The sequence below is a fragment of the Manis javanica genome, chromosome 15, assembly GCF_040802235.1.
Source record: "Manis javanica isolate MJ-LG chromosome 15, MJ_LKY, whole genome shotgun sequence".
NCBI classification, from domain to species: Eukaryota; Metazoa; Chordata; class Mammalia; order Pholidota; family Manidae; genus Manis; species Manis javanica.
Window position 1 is genome coordinate 32786436 of NC_133170.1, and position 22576 is coordinate 32809011.

A 22576-nucleotide genomic window follows, 5' to 3' on the forward strand; every position below is an offset into this window, starting at 1 on the left:
ATATCAGAGAAGAAATAAGTAAAATTGAGAAGAATAAAACAATAGAAAAAATCAATGAAACCAAGAGCTGGTACTTTGAGAGAATTAACAAAATAGATAAAACCCTAGCCAAACTTATTAAGAGAAAAAGAGAATCTACACACATCAACAGAATCAGAAATGAGAAAGGAAAAATCATGACAGACCACACAGAAATACAAAGAATCATTACAGAATACTATGAGAATCTATATGCTAACAAGCTAGAAATCCTAGAAGAATTGGACAACTTCCTAGAAAAATAACAACCATCCAAGACTGACCAAGGAAGAAACACAAAATCTAAACAAACCAATTACGAGCAAGGAAATTGAAGTGGTAATCAAAAAACTACCCAAGAGCAAAACCCCTGGGCCGATGGATTTACCACAGAATTTTATCAGACATACAGAGAAGACATAATACCCATTCTCCTTAAAGCTTTCCAAAAAATAGAAGAGGAGGGAATACTTCCAGACTCATTCTATGAAGCCAGCATCACCCTAATACTAAAACCAGGCAAAGACACCACAAGAAAAGAAAATTACAGACCAATATCCCTGATGAAGAAGGATGCAAAAATACTCAACAAAATATTAGCAAACCAAATTAAAAAATACATCAAGAGGATCATACACCATGACCAAGTGGGATTCATCTCAGGGAAGCAAGGATGGTACAACATTCAAACATCCATCAACATCATCCACCACATCAACAAACAGTGTGGGGGCCCGGCCTACGGCCGAGGCTGAGCCCCACTCTAGCTGGACAATGCCGTAAAGATGGCGCCTGCTTCCTAGACACCACCCTTCCTGGCCCTACAGCTCAGCGCATAAGGAAGTCTCCATGATTGGCTTGTCCCCATTTCCGTGCTTGTGCTCATAGCATGCTTTTCACATGTTTCCAATAAGACTGAACCTGGTGCGTGATCAGTCAGCTGATTGGTTGGGATATGCTATATAAGCTGCTGCCCTGGAGGAAGTGGTTGGTTGTTGTTTTTTGCTTTTGCCTTTTGCTAGAAGGATGCTCAGACGCCCATAATAAAGATTCCTAATGAACCAGGCCTTCGGTGATCATTCTCCTGCTGTCGCCCTAGGTGGCAGGACGCGATAGCTGGTGCCAAAACCCGGGACCAAAACCTGGCGTCCGAGGATGGAGTGGAACTTCTCACCCTGTGGCAATCTGAGTGGACACCCTTTGGAAGAGTTACATGAGTGACTGACATTTTGGAGAGTGGTGAGTATGGTCAGGGACAAAGTGAAAGCAACATCAGGTCGTGCGAATGCAAGCAATTGTGGTATGTGTGTTTAGCCTTTGTGTTCCTTGTCTTGTTCTGTCTTAGTCTGTATATGTTTCTGCGTTTCCTCACGAAAGAATAAGAGCGCTGTGGAAAGTTCGCAGGTAAAGCGACATAGACTAAAGTTCGCGGGAAGCGACGAAAACCAGTTAGCGAGGACTCTCAGGCTGTAAGGAGACTCAATTCAGGGGTACGAGCACGGGCGCACGTAACCTCAACTTAGAATAGAGTCAACCTCCTTTCCTCCGCACTATGGGTTCAGAGGTGTCTAGGATGCGGGCGGAGGAACCACTCCGGGCACTCCTAAGGGCTAATGGACTCCATTAAAGGCTAAAACCGCGAGGGCTTTCTTACATACTGTTGAGAAGCATGCGCAGTGGTTTTTGGATGAGGGAAGGATCACTGCCCCTTTGTGGGAAAGACTAGGGAATGATCTGCACAAAGCAGATCAAGCGGAACCGCTCCCGGTAGGGACGATTCCTATATGGAGTCTAGTCAGGGGGTGCCTTAAGGAGGATAAGCCAAGCTGTAGAGAGGCTATAATAGAGGGGGAGGAAGTCCTGGAAGATGTCCGGGAGGAAAGATCCTCCGCTAGGACCTCAGAGAGGGGGTCCAAGCGAGGAGGATCTACAGATGAGGAAGGGGAGCTATCAGGGGAGGAATTAGAAAAGCATATAAGGAGACTTAGAATCGCCCAGAGGAAGGAACACCCTATCCCCTGCAGTTATCCCTCCCTAACGCAGAAAGAGGAAGAGGAGTCAGAGGACACCCCCCTCTCAACAACCCTGAAACCGTCTTTGAAAATGGTGCCGTCAGCCCCCCCTCTTCCTCCGGCTTCATTTGCAGAACTGCCCCCGTATCATGTACAGCCCTGTCGTCGTACGTGTGATTGCAATCAAGGACTAGAAAGAGGGGGGGTGGAGGGAGTGGCTGAGAGAACAAGGAAGTGCCGCTTTCCCTGTATTTGAAGACCCTAATACACAACAGAGGTATCATCAAGCCCTAGATTTCAAGGTCATTGAAAGTCTGAAGGAAGCATCCACAACGTATGGCCCCCAGGCAGCTTTCACTGTTTCTTTAGTGGAGTCAGTAGCTTCTCTTAACCTGACGCCGGATGATAGGGCCAATGTAGCAAGAGCAGCCCTCTCTGGAGGTCAGTACCTGACATTTAAGACAGCCTGGCAAGAATTTTCACAGGCCACACGGCTAGCGTAATGCCGCAGCAGGTAATCATCAATGGAACTTAGACATGTTGATGGGCATGGGTCCATATTTGGGTCAACAGAATCAGGTAGGAATCCCCCCAGTGGTATATATGCAAATAGCCATGGCAGCAGTGAGGGCCTGGAAGACACTGCAAGGCACAGGTGACCTACAGGGTCAGCTGTCAAAGGTGTTGCAAGGATCTAATGAGCCATATGCAGACTTTCTAGCCAGACTGATGCAAACAGCCGGTCGCATATTCAGTGATGTTGATACTGCTATACCCCTTGTGAAGCAGCTGGCCTATGAGCAGGCCAACAAATGGTGTAGGGAGGCCATAAGACCCTGGAAGAACAAAGATCTGAGTACTTATATTAAGGTTTGTAGGGATATTAATGACAGCGTGGTGCAAGGACAGGTTATGGCCGCAACCATAACTCAGGGATTGAGAGATGCTCATGGCAGGTCAACCCCTCCTGGGGCCTGTTTCTACTGCAAACAAATGAGTCATTTGAAAAGAGATTGTCCCAAGTTGAAGGAAGCCAACGAACCTGCTAGCAGGCCCAAACCAAGATTATGCCCAAGATGTAGAAAAGGAAATCACTGGGCCAGTGAGTGTAGGTCAGTGGTGGATGTGGAAGACTGACCGCTGCCCCCTCAAGAGCCAAAAAATGGGAGGAGGGGCCCTCCACCTCAGGGCCCGCAAATGTATGGGGTGGTTCAACAGATACCCAGAACTCACCACCCTTTAACAGATCAGGGAGTTCACCCAGCACCGAGGGATCACGGAGAGCAACAGCAGGAAGCACAGGAGTGGACATCTGTGCCGCCACCAGACTCGTACCGACCCCCAAGATGGTAGTTCAAGTTGTAGAGTCAGATTTTAAGGGACCTTTGGCAAAAGTAGTGGGTCTCTTATTGGGCCGGAGCTCCACTACTAAAGCAGGGTTAATAGTACACCCAGGAGTTATAGATCCAGACTATGAAGGAATAGTTAAAATTATGGTCTCCTCCCCACGAGGAATCATGGCTATTAGCCCAGGAGATCGCATTGCTCAAATTCTTATGCTTCCTAGCAAACATGATTTGTATGCTCATAAAAATGCTGTTCGAGGACAGCAAGGGTTTGGGTCTTCTGGGGCTCTGCTGGCTTGTCTTACATTGGATTTGGGAACCAGGCCCATGCACACCTTAGAGATCAGAGGTAGGCATTTCTCAGGATTGCTGGACACAGGAGCAGACCGTAGTATCATAAAGGAAGATGAATGGCCAAAGGAATGGCCTTTAAATCGAGCTGCACAAACCTTAAGAGGACTCGGGATAGCCCAAGCGCCCCTATGTAGTGCTGCTTCACTGTCTTGGATGGACCAAGAAGGGCACGAGGGGATAATTCAACCCTTCGTGCTAAACATACCCGTGTCCCTCTGGGGAAGAGATGTACTAACCCAAATGAATCTCAAATTGACCACAGAAACTTTCTACAGCGAACAGTCTAACTGCGTTATGAAAAGACAGGGCTACCCCGGGACAGGTGGACTTGGGAAGAACTTGTCAGGTCGAGAAAAGCCCATTCCTTTGTCTAACATTACACCCAGTCGATTTGGAGGGCCCAGGCTGGGTTTTTCCTTGGGGCCACTGAAGGAGAACAGCAAATAAAGATTCAGTGGCGATCTGAGAATCCTGTGTGGGTTCCTCAGTGGCCCCTTACTAAAGAGAAGAAGGAAGCAGCCCACACTTTAGTACAGGAGCAGCTTGCTGCCAAGCATATTCAGGCCTCTACCTCCCCCTGAAACACACCTATTTTTGTGATAAGAAAGAAAACAGGGAAGTGGAGGCTTTTACATGACCTTAGAGCTGTAAATAAGCAGATGGTGCTTATGGGTTCAATACAATTGGGTTTGCCACTGCCCATGGCCCTGCCTAAGGATTGGGAAACAATAGTTGTGGATATCAAAGACTGTTTCTTTTCTATCCCCCTTCACCCTGAAGATTGTGCCAAATTTGCCTTTACCATACCTGCCATTAACCATGACCGCCCAGATGAGCGCTATGAATGGAGAGTATTACTGCAGGGAATGGCCAATAGCCCCACTATGTGTCAACTATATGTGAGTAAGGCTTTGTCAGTTGTCAGAGGAAAGTTTCCTAACATGATCATCTATCATTATATGGATGACATCCTTTTGTGTCATGAGAGCATCAGGGAGCTAGAGCAAGGTCTCTGTTTCTTGCACTCGCACTTCCAAAAATGGGGCCTGGCTATAGCCCCAGAAAAAATCCAGAAGACTAGTGCCAAGAGTTATTTAGGAATGAGATTAGAAAGCACCCTGGCCAGACCCTTGAAAATAGTTATAAGGACAGATCACCTAAAAAATCTTAATGATTCCCAGAAACTGCTTGGTGACATAAATTGGGTGCGACCCTACCTAAAGCTTACTGATGAAGAGCTCCGACCTCTCTATGCTATACTGAGAGGTGACCCAGATCTAACATCACCCCGCTCACTCACTGATCAGGCAAGAAAGGCATTGGAACTCATCCAATCCCGTTTAGAACTTGCTCAAGTGGATAGAATAAATTATCAGAAACCTCTTTCCTTTATTACGCTTCCCAGCAATCATAGCCCCACAGGCATGTTCTGGCAAGAGGGACCCCTTCTGTGGGTGTATTTAGCTCATTCACCAGGAAAGACGTTGATTTGGTACCCATAGTCTATAGCAGACTTAATCCTCAAGGGAATCAAGGTGGCAGTCAAAACCTTTGGAATAGCGCCCTCTATTATCATAACTCCATACTCAGTGACACAGTTAGAGTGCCTTGCCTCTTGTTGTGACACATGGGCCATTGTACACACCGTCTCTCAAGCCTCCTTTGACAATCATTACCCAAAGCATCCGTGGCTACAATTTTGCTTGTCTAACCCAGTTGTTTTCCCAAGAAACACCAGACATAAACCCATACCTAAAGTAAGAGTACTGTTCACTGATGGTTCTAAAACTGGCATTGGGGCCATAGTCACTGATGATGGCTCGTGGACCTTCAAGTTCGCGACTACCTCAGCCCAACAGACAAAACTATTGGCAGTGATGCGAGCATTTGAGCTCTTTCCAAAGGAACCCTTTAACCTTCTATCAGACAGCCAGTATGTAGTGAATGCCGTCTCTGCAATAGAGTGTGCAGGTCACATTAACCCCTCCTCATCCGTCTTAAATATTCTTAGATGCCTACAGCAGATAATTTGGGACCGTTCAGACCCCTTTTTCATTGGACATACAAGAGCTCATACCTCCCTTCCAGGGCCCCTCACCGAGGGAAACCATCGCGCAGATTCCCTGACTAGGGAATCTACTATGTTTGTGGTAACAGACCCTGTGGAACAGGCCAATCTATTTCACAAGAAATTTCACGCTAATGCCACCACCCTCCGCCTGAACTTCCAGATCACTAGAGAACAGGTGAGAGCCATAGTGGTCAGCTGCAAGTGGTGTGTATCGCTTCTTCCCCCTACCCCCATAGGGGTTAACCCAAAAGGATTGCTTCCCAACCACATTTGGCAAATGGATGTCACTCACATCCCCGAATTTGGCAGGATGAAATATGTTCATGTGTCTGTGGAAACCTGCTCAGGTGTTATCTTTGCATCCTGCCACACGGGGGAGAAATCTCGGGATGTCATTTCCCATTGTTTGCAAGCATTTTTGGCCTAGGGAAACCCCAAGCATCTGAAAACGGACAATGGGCCAGCGTATTCATCCAAACCATTCCTTACCTTCGTCAAAACTCTAGACATCAAACATACTACCGGCATTCCCTACAACCCTCAGGGTCAGGGTATGGTGGAACGTACCCACCTCACCCTCAAGAATGCCTTATATAAACAAAAAGGGGGAATAGGAGAAGACTTTAGATCCCCCAGAGACAAGTTAAACATCATATTATTCATTTTAAACTTTTTAACACTGGACAAAAATGGCCGCAGTGCAGCAGAGCGGCACGGCCAACAATCCAATCCAAAACACATGCCTAAAGTTTTGTGGAAGGATGTGTTGGAAGGAACATGGAAAGGCCCGGACCCAGTGATAATCTGGACCCGAGGCTCAGTTTGTGTTTTTCCACAGGACCAGCAGAACCCTGTTTGGGTGCCTGAAAGTCTGATATGCCGAGTGGAAAACCCCGGAGCGGAGGTACAAGATGATCACACTGCTTCTGCTCCTGCCGTGGATCCTACAGCAGGCGACGGCGGAGCCGAAAATGCTGTGGGGAGTGGCGGAGGCGTGGCCTCCGCCACTCCCAGTACAAGAGAGACTTCGGCATCTCTGCAGCCATTGCCTTGGCCGTTGCCACCTCGGTGGCCGCTGCAGCTGCAGCCACCGCCGCGCTATCACCATTCCTACGGCAGAGATGCTGAATGGTCTGTCCGAGGCCACTGCCTCGGCAATGACAACGCAGAATGTCATCAACGGCCATTTTAAGAATGGGATGGCCTTGGACAACCAACGCATGAACTTTCTTCAAGAACAATTGGACCTCTTGGGGGAGGTTTTGTCTGTGGGCTGCGTCCATTCTTATACGGGAGTGTATTACTGGTATTGCTTTTCATAATTATTCTAAAGCTGCCAACTTGTCCAGACAGTTAGGCAAGATGTTAACCACAAATTGGTCCAGTGAGCTTGATGAGGTCACCACTCAGCTACAGTTAGAAATTTTGAATGTTAGCTCCAAGAAGGTAGAGATGCTCTCCGTAGCTCAAATAGCTGAAGCTGTGTTAAACACCACCAAAGCCTGGTCAGGTGTAGGTGTCATAGGAATATTGCTAATTGTGGGCCTCCTCCTGCTTGGGAGGAAAGTCTGTTCCATACAAAAACAGCAACGGGGAGAACGGAAGGTCCTGTTGCAGGCCATGGTAGCGCTAGAGGAAGGCATCTCCCCTAGAGTATGGCTTAATATGCTGGATCAGTAGTCAAGGACGGGTAAGATCAGGAGCTGCGCATATCAACCTAAGACAGGGCGCAGACCTAAGTTGTCTGTTGCCTGAGGACGGGTAAGAATGATGCAGACTCCGGACGACCTAAGACAGGCATGATCCTGACAGCCCTTTGGTTATAAAACAATAAAGGGGGAGATGTGGGGGCCTGGCCTACGGCCGAGGTTGAGCCCCACTCTAGCTGGACAGCGCCCTAAAGATGGCACCTGCTTCCTAGACACCACCCTTCCTGGCCCTACAGCTCAGCGCATAAGGAAGTCTCCATGATTGGCTTGTCCCCATTTCCGTGCTCGTGCTCATAGCATGCTTTTCACATGTTTCTAATAAGACTGAACCTGGCGCGTGATCAGTCAGCTGATTGGTTGGGATATGCTATATAAGCTGCTGCCCTGGAGGAGGTGGTTGGTTGTTGTTTTTTGCTTTTGCCTTTCGCTAGATGGATGCTCGGATGCCCATAATAAAGATTCCTAACGAACCAGGCCTTCGGTGATCGTTCTCCTGCTGTCGCCCTAGGTGGCAGGACACGATAAAACAGAAGTACAAAAACCACAAGATCATCTCTAAAGACACAGAAAAAGCATTCAACAAAATTTAACATCCATTCATGATAAAACTCTCAACAAAATGGATATAGAGAGCAAGTACCTCAACATAATAAAGGCCATATATGATAAACCCACAGCCAACATCATACTGAACAGCGAGAAGCTGAAAGCTTTTCTTCTAAGATTGGGAACAAGACAGAGATGCCCACTCTCCCCACTGTTATTCAACGTGGTACTGGAGGTCCTAGCCACGGCAATTAGACAAAACAAAGAAATACAAGGAATCCAGATTGGTAAAGAAGGACTCAAACTGCCACTATTTGCAGAAGACATGATATTGTACATAAAAAACCCTAAAGACTCCACTGAAAAACTACTAGAACTAATATCAGAATTCAGCAAAGTTGCAGGATACAAAATTAATACACAGATATCTGTAGCTTTCCTATACACTAACAATGAACTAGCAGAAAGAGAAATCAGGAAAACAATTCCATTCACAATTGCATCAAAAAGAATAAAATACCTAGGAATAAACTAACCAAGGAAGTGAAAGACGTATACCCTGAAAATTACAAGACACTCTTAAGAGAAATTAGAAAGGACACTAACAAATGGAAACTCATCTGATGCTCTTGGCTAGGAAGAATTAATATTGCAAAATGGCCATCCTGCCTAAAGCAATCTACAGATTCAATACAATCCCTATCAAAATACCAACAGCATTCTGCAACGAACTGGAACAAATAGTTTTGAAATTCATATGGAACTGCAAAAGACCCTGAATAGCCAAAGCAATCCTGAGAAGGAAGAATAAAGTGGTGGGGAAACTCACTCCCCAACTTCAAGCTCTACTACAAAGCCACAGTAATCAAGAAATTTCGTACTGGCACAAGAACATAGCCACAGACCAGTGGAACAAAACAGAGACTCCAGACATTAACCCAAACATATATAGTGAATTAATATATGATAAAGGAGCCATGGACACACAATGGAGAAATGACAGCCTCTTCAACAGCTGGTGTTGGCAAAACTGGACAGTTACATGTAAGAGAATGAAAATGGATCATTTTCTAACCCCATACACAAAAGTATATTCAAAATGGATCAAAGACCTGAATGTAAATCATGAAACCATAAAACTCTTAGAAAAAAACAGGCAAAAATCTCTTGGACATAAACTGGAGTGACTTCTTCATGAACATATCTCCCCAGGCAAGGAAAACAAAAGCAAAAATGAGCAAATGGGCCTACATCAAGTTGAAAAGCTTCTGTACACCAAAGGACACCATCAATAGAACAAAAAGGTACCCCACAGTATGGGAGATTTTATTCGTAAATGACAGATCTGATAAAGGCTTGACATCCAAAATATATAAAGAGCTCACATACCTCAACAAACAAAAAGCAAATAATCCAATTAAAAAATGGGCAGAGAAGCTGAACAGAGGTCTCCAAAGAAGAAAATTCAGATGGCTAACAGACACATGAAAAGATGCTCCACATCGCTAGTTATCAGAGAAATGCAAATTAAAACCACAGTGAGATATCACCTCACACCAGTAAGGATGGCTACTATCCAAAAGACAAACAACAACAAATGTTGGCAAGGTTGTGGAGAAAGGGGAACCCTCCTACACCGTTGGTGGGAATGTAAATTAGTTCAACCATTGTGGAAAGTAGTATGGAGGTTCCTCAAAATGCTCAAAACAGACTTACCATTTGACCCAGGAATTCCACTTCTAGGAATTTACCCTAAGAATGCAGCAGCCCACTTTGAAAAAGACAGATGCACCCCTGTGTTTATCACAGCACTATTTACAATAGCCAAAAAATGGAAGCAGCCTAAGTGTCCATCAGTAGATGAATGGATAAAGAAGATGTGGTATATATATTCAGCCATAAGGAGAAAACAAATCCTACCATTTGCAACAACATGGATGGAGCTAGAGGGTATTATGCTCAGTGAAATAAGCCAGGTGGAGAAAGACAAATACCAAATGATTTCACTCATATGTGGAGTATAAGAACAAAGAAAAACTGAAGGAACAAAACAGCAGAAGAATCACAGAACCCAAGAATGGACTAACAGTTAACAAAGGGAAAGGGACTGAGGAGAATGGGAGGGAAAGGAGGGATAAGGGCGGGGAAGAAGAAAGGGGTATTATGATTAGCATGTATAATGTAGGGGGAGGGAATGGGGGAGCTGTGCAACACAGAGAAGACAAGTAGTGATTCTACAATATCTTACTACGCTGATGGACAGTGACTGTAATGGGGTTTGTCGGGGGTACTTGGTGAAGAGGGGACCCTAGTAAACATAATGTTCTTCATGTAATTGTAGATTAATGATAACAAAATTTTTTATTAAATAAATAAAATCTCTTGGACATAAACATGAGCGACTTCTTCATGAACATATCTCCCCAGGCAAGGGAAACAAAAGCAAAAATGAACAAGTGGGACTATATCAAGCTGAAAAGCTTCTGTACAGCAGAGGACACTGCCAATAGAACAAAAAGGCATCCTGCAGTATGGGAGAATATATTCATAAATGACAGATCTGATAAAGGGTTGACATCCAAAACATATAAAGAGCTCACGCACCTCAAGAAACAAAAAGCAAATAATCCAATTACAAAATGGGCAGAGGAGCTGAACAGAGTTCTCCAGAGAAAAAATTCAGATAGCCAACAGACACATCAAAAGATGCTCCACATCGTTAGTCATCAGAGAAATGCAAATTAAAATCACAATGAGATATCACCTCATAACAGTAAGGATCGCCACCATCCAAAAGACAAACAACAACAAATGTTGGCAAGGTTGTGGAGAAAGGGGAACCCTCCTACACTGCTGGTGGGAATGTAAATTAGTTCAACCATTGTGGAAAGCAGTATGGAGGTTCATCAAAATGCTCAAAACAGACTTACCATTTGACCCAGGAATCCCACTTCTAGGAATTTACCCTAAGAATGCAGCAGCCCAGTTTGAAAAAGACAAATGCATGCCTATGTTTATCGCAGCACTATTTGCAATAAATAGCCAAGAAATGGAAGCAACCTAAGTGTCCATCAGATGAATGGATAAAGAAGATGTGGTACATATACACAATGGAATATTATTTAGCCATAAGAAGAAAACAAATCCTACCATTTGTAACAACATGGATGGAGCTAGAGGGTATTATGCTCAGTGAAATAAGCTAGGCAGAGAACGACAAGTACCAAATGATTTCACTCATATGTGGAGTATAAGAACAAAGAAAAAACTGAAGGAAGAAAACAATAGCAGAATCACAGAACCCAAGAATGGAGTAACAGTTACCAAAGGGAAAGGGACGGGGGAGGATGGGTGGGAAGGGAGGGATAAGGATGAAGGGAAGAAAGGGGGCACTACGATTAGCATGTATAATGTGGGGGGAGGCACGGGGAGGGCTGTGCAACACAGAGAAGACAAGTAGTGACTCTACAGCATCTTACTATGCTGATGGACAGTGACTGTAATGGGGTTTGTGGGGGGGACTTGGTGAAGGGAGGAGCCTAGTAAACATAATGTTCCTCATGTAATTGTAGATTAATGATACCAAAAAAAAAAATGGGCAGAGGAGCAAACAGGCACTTTTCCAAAGAAGAAACTCAGATGGCCAACACACACATGAAAAGATGCTCCACATCGCTAGTCATCAGAGAAATGCAAATTAGAACCACAATGAGATATCACCTCACACCAGTAAGGATCGCCACCATCCAAAAGACAAACAACAACAAATGTTGGCGAGGTTGTGGAGAAAAGGGAACCCTCCTACACTGCTGGTGGGAGTGTAAATTAGTTCAACCATTGTGGAAAGCAGTATGGAAATTTTCGAAAAGTTCAAAATAGAAATACCATTTGACCCAGGAATTCCACTCCTAGGAATTTACCCTAAGAATGCAGCATCCCAGTTTGAAAAAGACAGATGCATCCCTATGTTTATCACAGCACTACTTACAATAGCCAAGAATTGGAAGCATCCTAAGTGCCCATCAGTAGATGAAAGGATAAAGAAGATGTGGTACACATATACAATGGAATATTCTTCAGCCATAGGAAGAAAACAAATCCTACCATTTGCAACAACATGGAGGGAGCTAGAGGGTATTATGCTCAGTGAAATAAGCCAGGTGGAGAAAGACAGGTACCAAATGATTTCACTCATATCCACATATAAGAACAAAGAAAAAACTGAAGGAACAAAACAGCAGCAGAAACGCAGAACCCAAGAATGGACTAACAGTTACCAAAGGGAAAGGGACTGGGGAGGATGGGTGGGAAGGGAGGGATAAGGGCGGGAAGAAAGGGAGCATTATGATTAGCATGCATAATGTAGTGGGGGGGGCATCGGGAGGGCTGTGCAACACAGAGAAGACAAGTAGTGATTCTACAGCATCTTACTACACTGATGGACAGTGACTGTAATGGGGTTTGTCGGGGGTACTTGGTGATGGGAGGAGTCTAGTAAACATAATGTTCCTCATGTAATTGTAGATTAATGATACCAAAATGTAAAAAAAATTTTTTAAACAGAGAATATTTAGAACTAAATCATTACGAAAATACTACATGTCAAAATCAATGGGATACAGCCAAAGCAAAACCTTCAGGAAAATTTATAGCCTTAAATGTTTATGATAAAAAATCAGGAAGACAAAAATTTAGTAAGCTAAGCATCCAAATTAATAAGTTGGAGAAAGAACAACAGAGTGAATGTGATAAAAAGATAAAGAAGGAAGTATTAAAGAAAAGATGTTATAAAAATTAACATTTAAACACACGAATACCCGGCATGATTTCTTAAGAAAGAAGGGAAAAAACATAAATAATATGAGAAATGAAAAAGATCTAACTACAGAAACAATATTTTTAATAAGACTATTATGAACAATATTACATTAATATATTTGAAAACTTAGAAAAATAGAACATTCCCTAGAAAAATATGACTTTCCTAAACTGTCATAAGTAGAAAAATCTGAATCTTCATTTAATTATTAAAGAAACTCAATCAGTAATTTAGTCTCCCCCACAAAATTTATCAGAAGCAGATGGTTTTGTATGGTCCACCAACATTCAAGAAACTGATAATCCCATTTTAAACAAACTGTTCCAGAAAATAGGAATAGATGGAATTTGTAACCATATCTTTTATGAGGCTAGTATAATCAATATCAAACCATACAAAGACTAGTAGAAAACAGTTAAAGTATACAAGCCATCTCATTTATGAACATTAGACAAAGAGTCCCTAAGCAATATACTAACTAGTATCAGCCTGAAACATGCAACATAACCAGTTAGGTTTTATCACAGGAATGCAAGGAAGAGTTAAAGATGAAAAAAAAATTAATATGATTTACCACATTAACAGATTACAGGAGAAAAACATTTACAATCAACTCAACAAATATAGAGAAACAACTTTCAACACTTATTCATTAATCTAACAAAAACTTAGCAAAACGAAATTGTTTTATCCTAGTAAACAGTAATTGGCAACAGAGAAAGGCTAGATACCTGCTGACCCCATTCCCTTTTCCCTGGCATAGAGGAGACCCCACTGGAGCCATGTGCCTGGCCATCAGATATGATGTACACCAGCACTGAGTCTGCCCATGAATCCCTTTAGTCATCCACTCTCTTCCCTGTTTCACAGACCCTGGAAGCCATAGTCAAAGATGACATCATCGTAAAATGCATCCTTGAGTCACCACTTGGAGGGGAAAGGCCAAGAACAGCCACCAACCCCACATTGGATTATTAAATAAATAAGAAATACACATTTATTTTATTAAGCCACATTTTCATGTATTTCATGTACATGTTTCTTTTCTGTTTTAGAAACCATAAATGGAAATCCCAAATGATGAATCATTGTAGACATTGCTTATACAAGAGAACACAAACTCAGTAGAAGACCCACATCAAAAATACGGCATTAGCTCTGTATGAAGATTTGTGAATGAATGTACATTTACATATTCAACTTAAAATCTGTAACGATTTGTAAATACCATTTTTATGATTCCTGACTTTTTTACTCATTGAACCAACTATAGGTTTTATCTGACAAGAGATCTTTTGCTATCCTGAGATTCAGTTTGACTGGAACTAGATCTTTGACCTTGGCGGCTGCTGTCGCACCCCATGTGTATCTTCGCATACCTCTGTGTATCTTTGCCATGCTGTATTGCAATTTTTAAACTGAATGGCAGTTCTGTATTGTAAGTGCCTCATAAGCCATAGTCTTCTCTGTAACCTTCATAGAGTCTCCATTGAGCAGGAAAGGCACACATTAAGTAATTTCAATGAACTTATCTGAGCAAATAGTCTGGGATGCTGTATGATCATAGAGCAAGGAGATATAATTTAAAGGTTAAAATTAATCCTACTTACCTTTTATTTAAATTGAGGTATAACTGACAAATAACATTATATTAGTTTCAGCTGTACGGCATGATTCTCTATTTGTATATATTACAAAATGACCACCACGGTAAGTGTATACCATCCATTCCCACAGTGACAGAATTTTTCTTCTTGTGATGAGAACTTTACAAATGTACTTTCTTAGTAGCTTTCAAATTGTATTATATAATACAGTGTTATAGTCACCATTCTGTACATTACATCACCAGCAGTTATTTGTAACTATTAGTTTGTACCTTTTGACCCCCCCTTCACCTATTTTGCATGCCTCCACCCCACCTCTGGCAACCACCAGTCTGTTCTATCTTTGGGCTCAGGGTTTTTTTTTTTCTTTTTAGATTCCACATGTGAGATAATACAGCATTTGTCTTTCTCTGTCTGACCTGTTTCACTTACGATGCGCTTCACATGAGGTCCATCCATGTTGTTGCAAATGGCAGGATTTCCTTCTTTATTTGGCTGAATAATATTCCTGTGCGCACAGGCACGCCCATCTGTGTGTCTGTACATTATATGTTCTTTATCCATTTTTTATCCATTCATATGTGTTTCTGAGGAATGTTTTGTCCTAGTGATTTGTACCCCTCCCTCTGCCAACAGAACAGTGCGTTAGTTACTGTAATTTTATAAAAATGTTTGAAATCTGATAGGGCCAAGTCTAAGGTCAAGACAGTGATAAATGCCTCCCAGCCAAGGAGTTTCTTCTTCCTTTCTCATTTCTTACCTGTGCTTAGTAGGTATGTGTTCAACTATTATTTTTTTGAGTGAATAAATGAAACCGAAAGAGAAAGTTAGAAAGACCAAAGGAAAAAGCAGACAAGAAGGAATATACCCCTCCCCTCTCCAAAGAGGTTCCAGGAGACTAAGGCTGCTCCCGTAGGAGGGTAAGCCAGAAAGCTCACGCCAGAGTGGGAGCAGGAAGACAGTTTCAAGCTAGACAAAGAGAAGCCTCCCCAAAAAGATAAGTCTTTTGGAACCAAGAGCTGAAGAAGCCTGGAAGCAAAGTCGAAGCTGTCGGTTTCTCAGCAGTTCACACCATGAGACAATCCTCCTCCCCCAACCCCCAAAGAAGCTGCCAAGAGCTGGAGGCAGAGAAACAGGCGTCCCACACAGCCTGGCCTCAGCAACACCCCACAGCACAGGGAAGTGACAGCGGGATGGGAAAAAATTATTATAGCTGAGATATTTTTAAATTCTGCCCTGAAGGCAGCATCCGGTTGCTACAGCAACCCCAGCTCTGCGGGATCCTGCTCCCAGCTCCCTGCTGCATGTAAGCTGGCAGCCACAGGTGTCCTCTGGGGGCTGGAAGCTGCTGCCACCGAGTGGAACCCACCAAGCGCCCCCTTACTCTGTCTCCAAAGTAGTGACTGAGGAGACCCAAGTTGATCTCACAGTGAACATCTGATGGTGTAGTTTTGTTTCAGGTTGTTAATGTCTATGAAAATATGGGTTTACTTCCTGTTCAAATTGACTTAGTCTTTTTGGTTTTGTATTTTCTTTACTCTATCAAAAGACAAAACAGTAATATTTTTATTCAGTTGGGACTGAACAAATGAAGCAGTTGGTTCCACAGTTTAGACAAAGCCCCGGAGGGACAAAATTAGCACTGGAGCTAAGTGTCTGGCCCTACCCTCTGACACAGATTCTCAGAAGTAATGTTGCAGTACACCTGCTCTTCTGCATCCAGTCTGGAATGTCTTGTGGTATCTTTAGGAAACTCAAACAAGAAAGAAAGGGAGAGAACAGCGACACAGCCAGAATGACAGCCAGCCAAAAGGACACACCCAGAGGCAGATGGCCACAGAGAGATGCTGTCATTCTGTCTCTGTGATCTGGAGGTAAGGATCCTCAGCTCTGGCAAGATTCTTCCCCACGTAGCCATAGTTGGCTTTACCTCCCAATTCATCCCTGCACTTACCTGTCATTACATTTGGTAAGCTTGACCTATTTGGCCCAAGGAGGGCTCACCTGGGCTGTATGCACACTACAGCTGCCCCAGGGCATGAAGCAATGCTGGGAAGGCAGGGCAGCAGGCTGGCTAAGGGTGGGGAGGGTCTTTGGTGCATGCCATGGGAGAACCCCAGGCTCAGTGTTAGGAGACTGAGCTGTAGGCCCCCTGTGTGCTGACTGACTTTGGACACATCATCACTTAGAGGTGAGCTCCACAGGGCATGTACTGCCAAGGACTGTCACTGCTGTGGCGCCTAGGATGATGCTTCACAACTAGTAGGCCTGCAGTAAGTGTGTCTGAAATGAAGTACTCGTTTTGGCACCCTCATTTATAAAAATGGGACAGATAAGAATTCTCCCTCCATCTGGGGCTTTGGGAGGCTCTAACAAAGCATGGGTGATGGAAATCTGTTTTAAAATGCTTCAGAAAAGGTAAGTGATATTCAAATGCAAGCTCGCAATACTGCTACCCAGCCCAGCGGCTCAGACGACTGTTAGATAAGGTGCCCCGAGACCAGGGCTCTACCCATTTCCTCAAAAGACTTGAACAGAGTCACAGCTGAATGCCTTCTGGGTTCCAGGCACTGGTGCCATCTGCCAGTGACCAACCAAAAGCCATTCTACTGGTCTTCCTCACAAAGAGACCCTGGTTTTATTTGAGCCACCATGTGCCCTGCCCCTGCTTCCTGGCAGCTCCTGGCACCCATGGGACCCAGCTGTGGTCAGCCAGGCAGAACGGGAAGGCCTGAGGTAGAACCCCTCAGATTTCCTTAAGGGAGTCCAGCTCTACTTGTTTTGTCTCTACCCTTTCCTCCTTCTTCTGGGAACGTGGAAGAGAGGCTGAAAAGTGTAACCGGTCAAACATGCATGCTAAGGATGGGGGGCCAAACACCTGATATTCCTTGGTGACATCCTGCTTCCCTAGCCTGAAATGCATACTTCTGACTTTCTGTTGTATAAAAAAATAACCACCTATTTGTTCAGGCCACTGTAGTCAGATTTTTATAACAAGCTGCTAAACAAAATCCTATATGATACAGGACTGTACTCAAGATAGCTCATGCATGAAATACACATTGTCAATGCAACTTTACAGACAAAGGAATGGCAGCTAGGAGCCATGCAGGAAACTGCCCACGGCCATATAACCAGGAAGTGGAAGCTAGGACTCAACTCCTGGTCTAACTCCAAGTCCTAGTGTCTTCAGTTCCGCGGTACTCACCAGAAGAGAAGAAAAAGGAAACCATGTTGGTGTCTAAGGACTCTGCAGGAGGACTCTCAGGGTCTGCACCCCACCAAGCTCCTGGCTTATGAGTGCAGGGATAAGGTGCAAAGTCCATGGGCTTATATTTTGATAGAACACAGAAAATAGGGAAGTGAATATAGGTCAGAGAGAAGGGCTTTGGAAAAAGTTAAGCAGGGTGAGGACAGAGTGCGATGTTCACAAGAGCTGAGGGAGTGCCTTTGCAGTGATGCATCCACAGTCCCTCAAGGGATGGAGAGAGCTGTGTGGGCATGAGAGGCATGGCTGAGGGCAGAGCCCCGGGGCACAGGGCACAGCATGGCTGATGTGAAGCCATGAAGAGCAGTGCCAGAGCAAGATGTGGAGGTCCAGGGGCTGCCGGAGGGATTGGGCTTTCATTCTGAGTGGCACGAGGATTCTGACCAGAGAACAAATCAAGCTTATGATCTGAGGTCTGGGCCACTCAGGGGGGAAGAGCGGGGGTGGGGTGTGAGACAGGATGGCAGGTGGCAACCACTGCGAACCCAGGCCGAGGGGCCCAAGACAGGCGGGGACTGGGCGGGGAAGTCAGAGCCCTCACACTCTGGAGCCCAGGCTGCCGGGATCAGCTGACAGACTAAGGATATGAGAGAGAGAAGGCAGGGATGAGCCCACATCTTCAGCCAAACAACAGAGAGGTGCTACTGTCTCAAGTGGAGGGCCACCAGAGGGCCCAGATCACCCAGGGTGCAGCAGGAGGGGGCCTGACTGTGTCCAGCTTTGGACAGGGGTAAGCTCTGCTAGTGCAGAGAGAGCACAGCCATGACCCTGCCTTCTGAAACCCTTTATTCTGCTGCCCAGATGCCAGCTCCTGACCCTCTCCCATTTCACCATCCACTCCTCAGTCTCCCACAGTCTCTCCCCTCAATGACCCCCCTAAACCCAGAGGTGTCAAGAAGTCAGAGACAGCCTAATAAAAAGTGTTCTAAGCAGAGGGAGACAGTAATCAGCTTGTGTCACACACAAATACACGCTGGGTAAAATGAGGGCATGGACTAAGGGGTTGTCAGACACAGGGTCATGGGGGACACAGATGTGGAAGATGAATTGGATTACTCCTAGATAGAGGAACGTGAGGAACACAGTGTCTAGAATCGCTGTAGCAAAAAGTTTGCCCCTTCTTTCCGAACAAACCATACAAAAGATCATTTTCTTTTCCACATAAGGGAAATTACTAAGTATATGCCACAGCCAGGCCATGACTCATTCCTACACTCATTCGGATATTCCCCTTCACAGCTCAGACTGGGATGGGCTGGAGATGGAAGGGAGGAGAGGTAAGAGAGGAAATGTCAGCACCTGGCAGGATATGCCACCATCTCTTTGCCTCAAGGTCACCCACTCTCCTGGCCCAGAAAAACTTTTTAGTACATTCCAGACAGAGCTTTGCAAGAGGCAGCATGAAGAACATTTATTATGATTAATTTTAAAAAAGTCTCTGGGCAATAAGCTAAAACACAATACAAAGCAGTTGCCTAGAATCAGTCACACCCTTGCTAGCATGCAGCAGCCTTCAAAGGCCCTGCAATTTCCGTACTATCCCTCCTCCCTTTCTGCGAAGTCCCCACAGAAGCAAGGAGGAACCTGAGGCAGAGAGAAAGGGCTTCCTGAGTTCAGGCTACCGGACAGAGCGGACAGGACTCGGGCTTCAGTGCTACCCACGGTACCGCTGTGTGGCTACTGCCCAGCTGAAAAAAACTGTCTTCACCGAGTGACCGGAGCCTACACGTGGGGTCGCCCCGCGGCCACTCCCTCCCCACCTCCCGCACGCCCTCACTACGGAGCCCAGCCCTCCTCATGGAAAACCAGCTGCACAGCCTCGTCCACGTCGTTCACGATGTGGGACGCCTCCATGAGTCCTGGACTGAAGCCGAAGTCGCGGTGCCCGTGGAACGGGGGCGCCTCTCCACCGGGCGCGGGCGATGCGGCCTGGGGGCAGTACACGCCGGTGCACACGAGGATGGAGGCGCAGCTCTGCGCGCCGCGCCTCTCCCTCTGCAGGTAGCGGTGGAACAGGTTGGCGCCGTACACATCGGACATGGGGTTATCGCTGCAGGGGCGGCCGCGCCGGAATGAGGGGAGAACCCCGGTCAGGCTTGTGCAGCGAGGCCCCGGGGCGTGGCTCTGGGCGGCGGGCGGGCGGGGGCGCCAGTGGCGCGCTTACCCCACGGCGTACAGCCTCCGGATGGGCGCGGCCCAGCCCCGCCGCGCCGCCTGCAGCCCGATCAGGTCCTCCGCATACTGGTAGGTGAGGACGCTGGGCTTGCCCATCAGACCCTCGTATCGCAGCTCTCTGCCCGTCAGCTTCTGGTAAATGGCCTCCAGGCACAGCAGAAAGGTACCGTGGCCAAACCTGCAGTGAGAGCCCTGCGGCTCAGGCCTCCCCTCCAGGTCGCCTGCCCCTCCACAGCCCGCTGCTCCCCAACTTGCACTACAGGGCTGGTGGTGACAGCTCAAAGGGGCCTTACCTGGGGAAGCTACACTTACACCCACATTTGCGACCCGCTATTATCTACTAACACTGAGCACTGTACCAGCTGGTGACAGCATGTCACATCTAACTCTCAGAAAAACCCCATGAGCTAGCCATCATAATCCTCATCTTACAAGCGAAGAAACTGAGGCACACAGACATTAAGTAACTTGCCCAAGCTTCTAGAACTAGGATTACAAACAACCCAGGCAGTCGGGCTCCAGAGAGCAAAGATTAAATTCTGCTTTAGATTTGTTGTAGACTGGCTGCTATTCACCCCTTCTTGGTGCCAATTTTCAGCGGAGCATATGGCTGATAGGTGTAACTAACTATCCCCGCCTCCACTGGAGGAAACTGAGGCCACACTGGAGGAATGTGTGGCCAGGTGGCTAAGGGGAAGCCGACCATGAAACCATAAGTGCTGGGCTAAACTTCCAGGAGGTACACACAAAATTGGAGGGAGCACTCTTCCCTTACTCCTGCCTGCTGCCTGGAATGCCGATATGATGCCTGGAGTTCAGGCAGCCATTCTGAATTATGTAGTGAAAGACAGAAGATTGCACAGCAGGAAGACAGAAGGTGCCTGTGTCCTGGCAGGTGTGGCTTCCACACAGGTCCAGGACTGCCTAACCGGATTTATTTTACCTGAGAAAGAAAAGAACTTTTACTTTAAGATGCTTTCATTTTGGGTTTTCATCCCTTGCTGCTAAACTAAACCCTAACTGATACTATACAATAAAGTTACGATTTCAATGCCACTTATATAACAAATTCTATTTTCAATTTTTAATTAAGTCAAAAATTTCAAATCTGCTTTATAAATTGAAATTTGCCTCTTGCTACTCAGTTCACAGCCTATATAACCAATGCCCCCTCCCCTAATGTCAGTGAACCTTAGCTCTTGGAAGAATATTTCAGAGAAAATACCTATCCTTGAGCTGCAGAGGTATGCCTGAAAAATCAGAGAACGACACCGTCCCCATCTGGGGAGCTATGGAGGCCTGAGTTGAGGCCGTTTTGGGCCCTGCTGCCCTCTGCTGACAGGTCAGTCACACTGGAGCCAATGGCAGGGAGAGAAAATGCTAGACTTGGGCCTTAGAGATAAGAGTAGCTGAACAGCACACAGCAGCCATCACCCTCCCTTCCCTTGAGGGCCAGAAAAAGGGCTGCCTCTGATTTCCCTGTATGGCCCCGGAAGATGACTGGTTAGCCAGAGATGGGTAAGATTCCTCAAGGGAGGAACAACCTAAGACAGGCACAGTCACAGGGGGGCCATCAGGTGAGAAATTGGGGATCAACAGAGGTGAGGCTCAGAACCTCACCCCCCTCTGCTTTGAGAGAATCTTCTGCATCCATGGATGTTTTGCTGCCCTTGTCTAGCTTGGATTAATACTTAGTCCATAGGCACACACCTGATCATCTACATTTGCCCTCTTACAGCACTAAACTATGTTTTCTACCTTTATCTTGCATCTACCTATCACTTCAGCATTTTATTAAAAATAAAAATAATAATAATAATAAAGGGAGAAATGTGGGATCAACATATAAATCAAGTATAAAAATCAAACGAATATTCATATTTGACCTGATTGTTTATAGATCATAATGCGTGATCAAAACCGAAAGTTTCTGTGATGAATGCCCTTGTACTGTTCACCATGTAAGAAATTTATTCACTATGTAAGAATTCATTCACCATGTAAGAACTTGTTAGTTATGCTTCAGAAGATTGGAGACTGACGAGAATTAGGCTTGAGATGGATTAATGATTGTACATTGAGCATTGACCCCCCTATACTGAATTTTATTGTTGTTAACAACCATTTGATCCATAAATATGAGAGATGCCCTCTCCAAAAAAAAAAAAAAAGGGCTGCCTCTGTCATGCTTGGTTTCAGACATAGACAGGACAGAGGCACCCCACAGCTGAGCAGGGAGCATGGGGACAGCCATGTGCAATACCCATGCACATTTGAGAAAGTCATTCCCCCACCACGTCTCAGTTCTCCAGTCTGTACAGCCATGAGAGTGATTCTTACTTTCCCTTGTGCCTACCTCTTAAGGGGAAAGGGGAGCAGAGGAAAGCACCAGTGCTACAGGGTGAGGGCAAGTAAGAGCAACTGCCCTGATACATCTTGGAAGCCATCCAGAGCTTGGGTTCTGCTAGTCAGAGAGGGCACACTCTGCTAGGATTCTGGAGGGAAGGGTCGTGTGTCAAAGAGCATTGCCATACAGCTTCAGTGCTTAGTAAGCTGTGGCTTTCATTTAATAATGAGTATGTGAAGTGGCCCTTGAAGCCCCTCCCAGAAGGCCAAGTTTCTGTGACCCCCAGTGGGATCTGACTGCCCAG

The 22576-nt window shown here is 45.5% G+C and overlaps 1 protein-coding gene across 7 annotated transcripts in view; it reads right to left on the reverse strand.

Moving 5' to 3' along the window:
* Nucleotides 1-22576, reverse strand: part of HDHD5 (haloacid dehalogenase like hydrolase domain containing 5) — an 89103-nt gene that overhangs the window by 33921 nt on the left and 32606 nt on the right. For 5 of the 7 annotated variants that reach the window (XM_073222785.1, XM_017667267.3, XM_073222783.1 and 2 more), the window contains 2 exons: nt 19915-20103; nt 19136-19800 (listed from right to left, as the gene is read on the reverse strand). The exons of 1 other annotated variant lie outside the window; for it this stretch is intronic. In XM_073222785.1, coding sequence (XP_073078886.1) covers nt 19527-19800; nt 19915-20103 — 463 coding nt within the window. In that variant the 3' untranslated portion in view covers nt 19136-19526. Of the gene's footprint in view, nt 1-19135; nt 19801-19914; nt 20104-22576 lie in introns of those variants that run through there. One more of the 7 variants, XM_073222782.1, reaches the window with a different exon arrangement.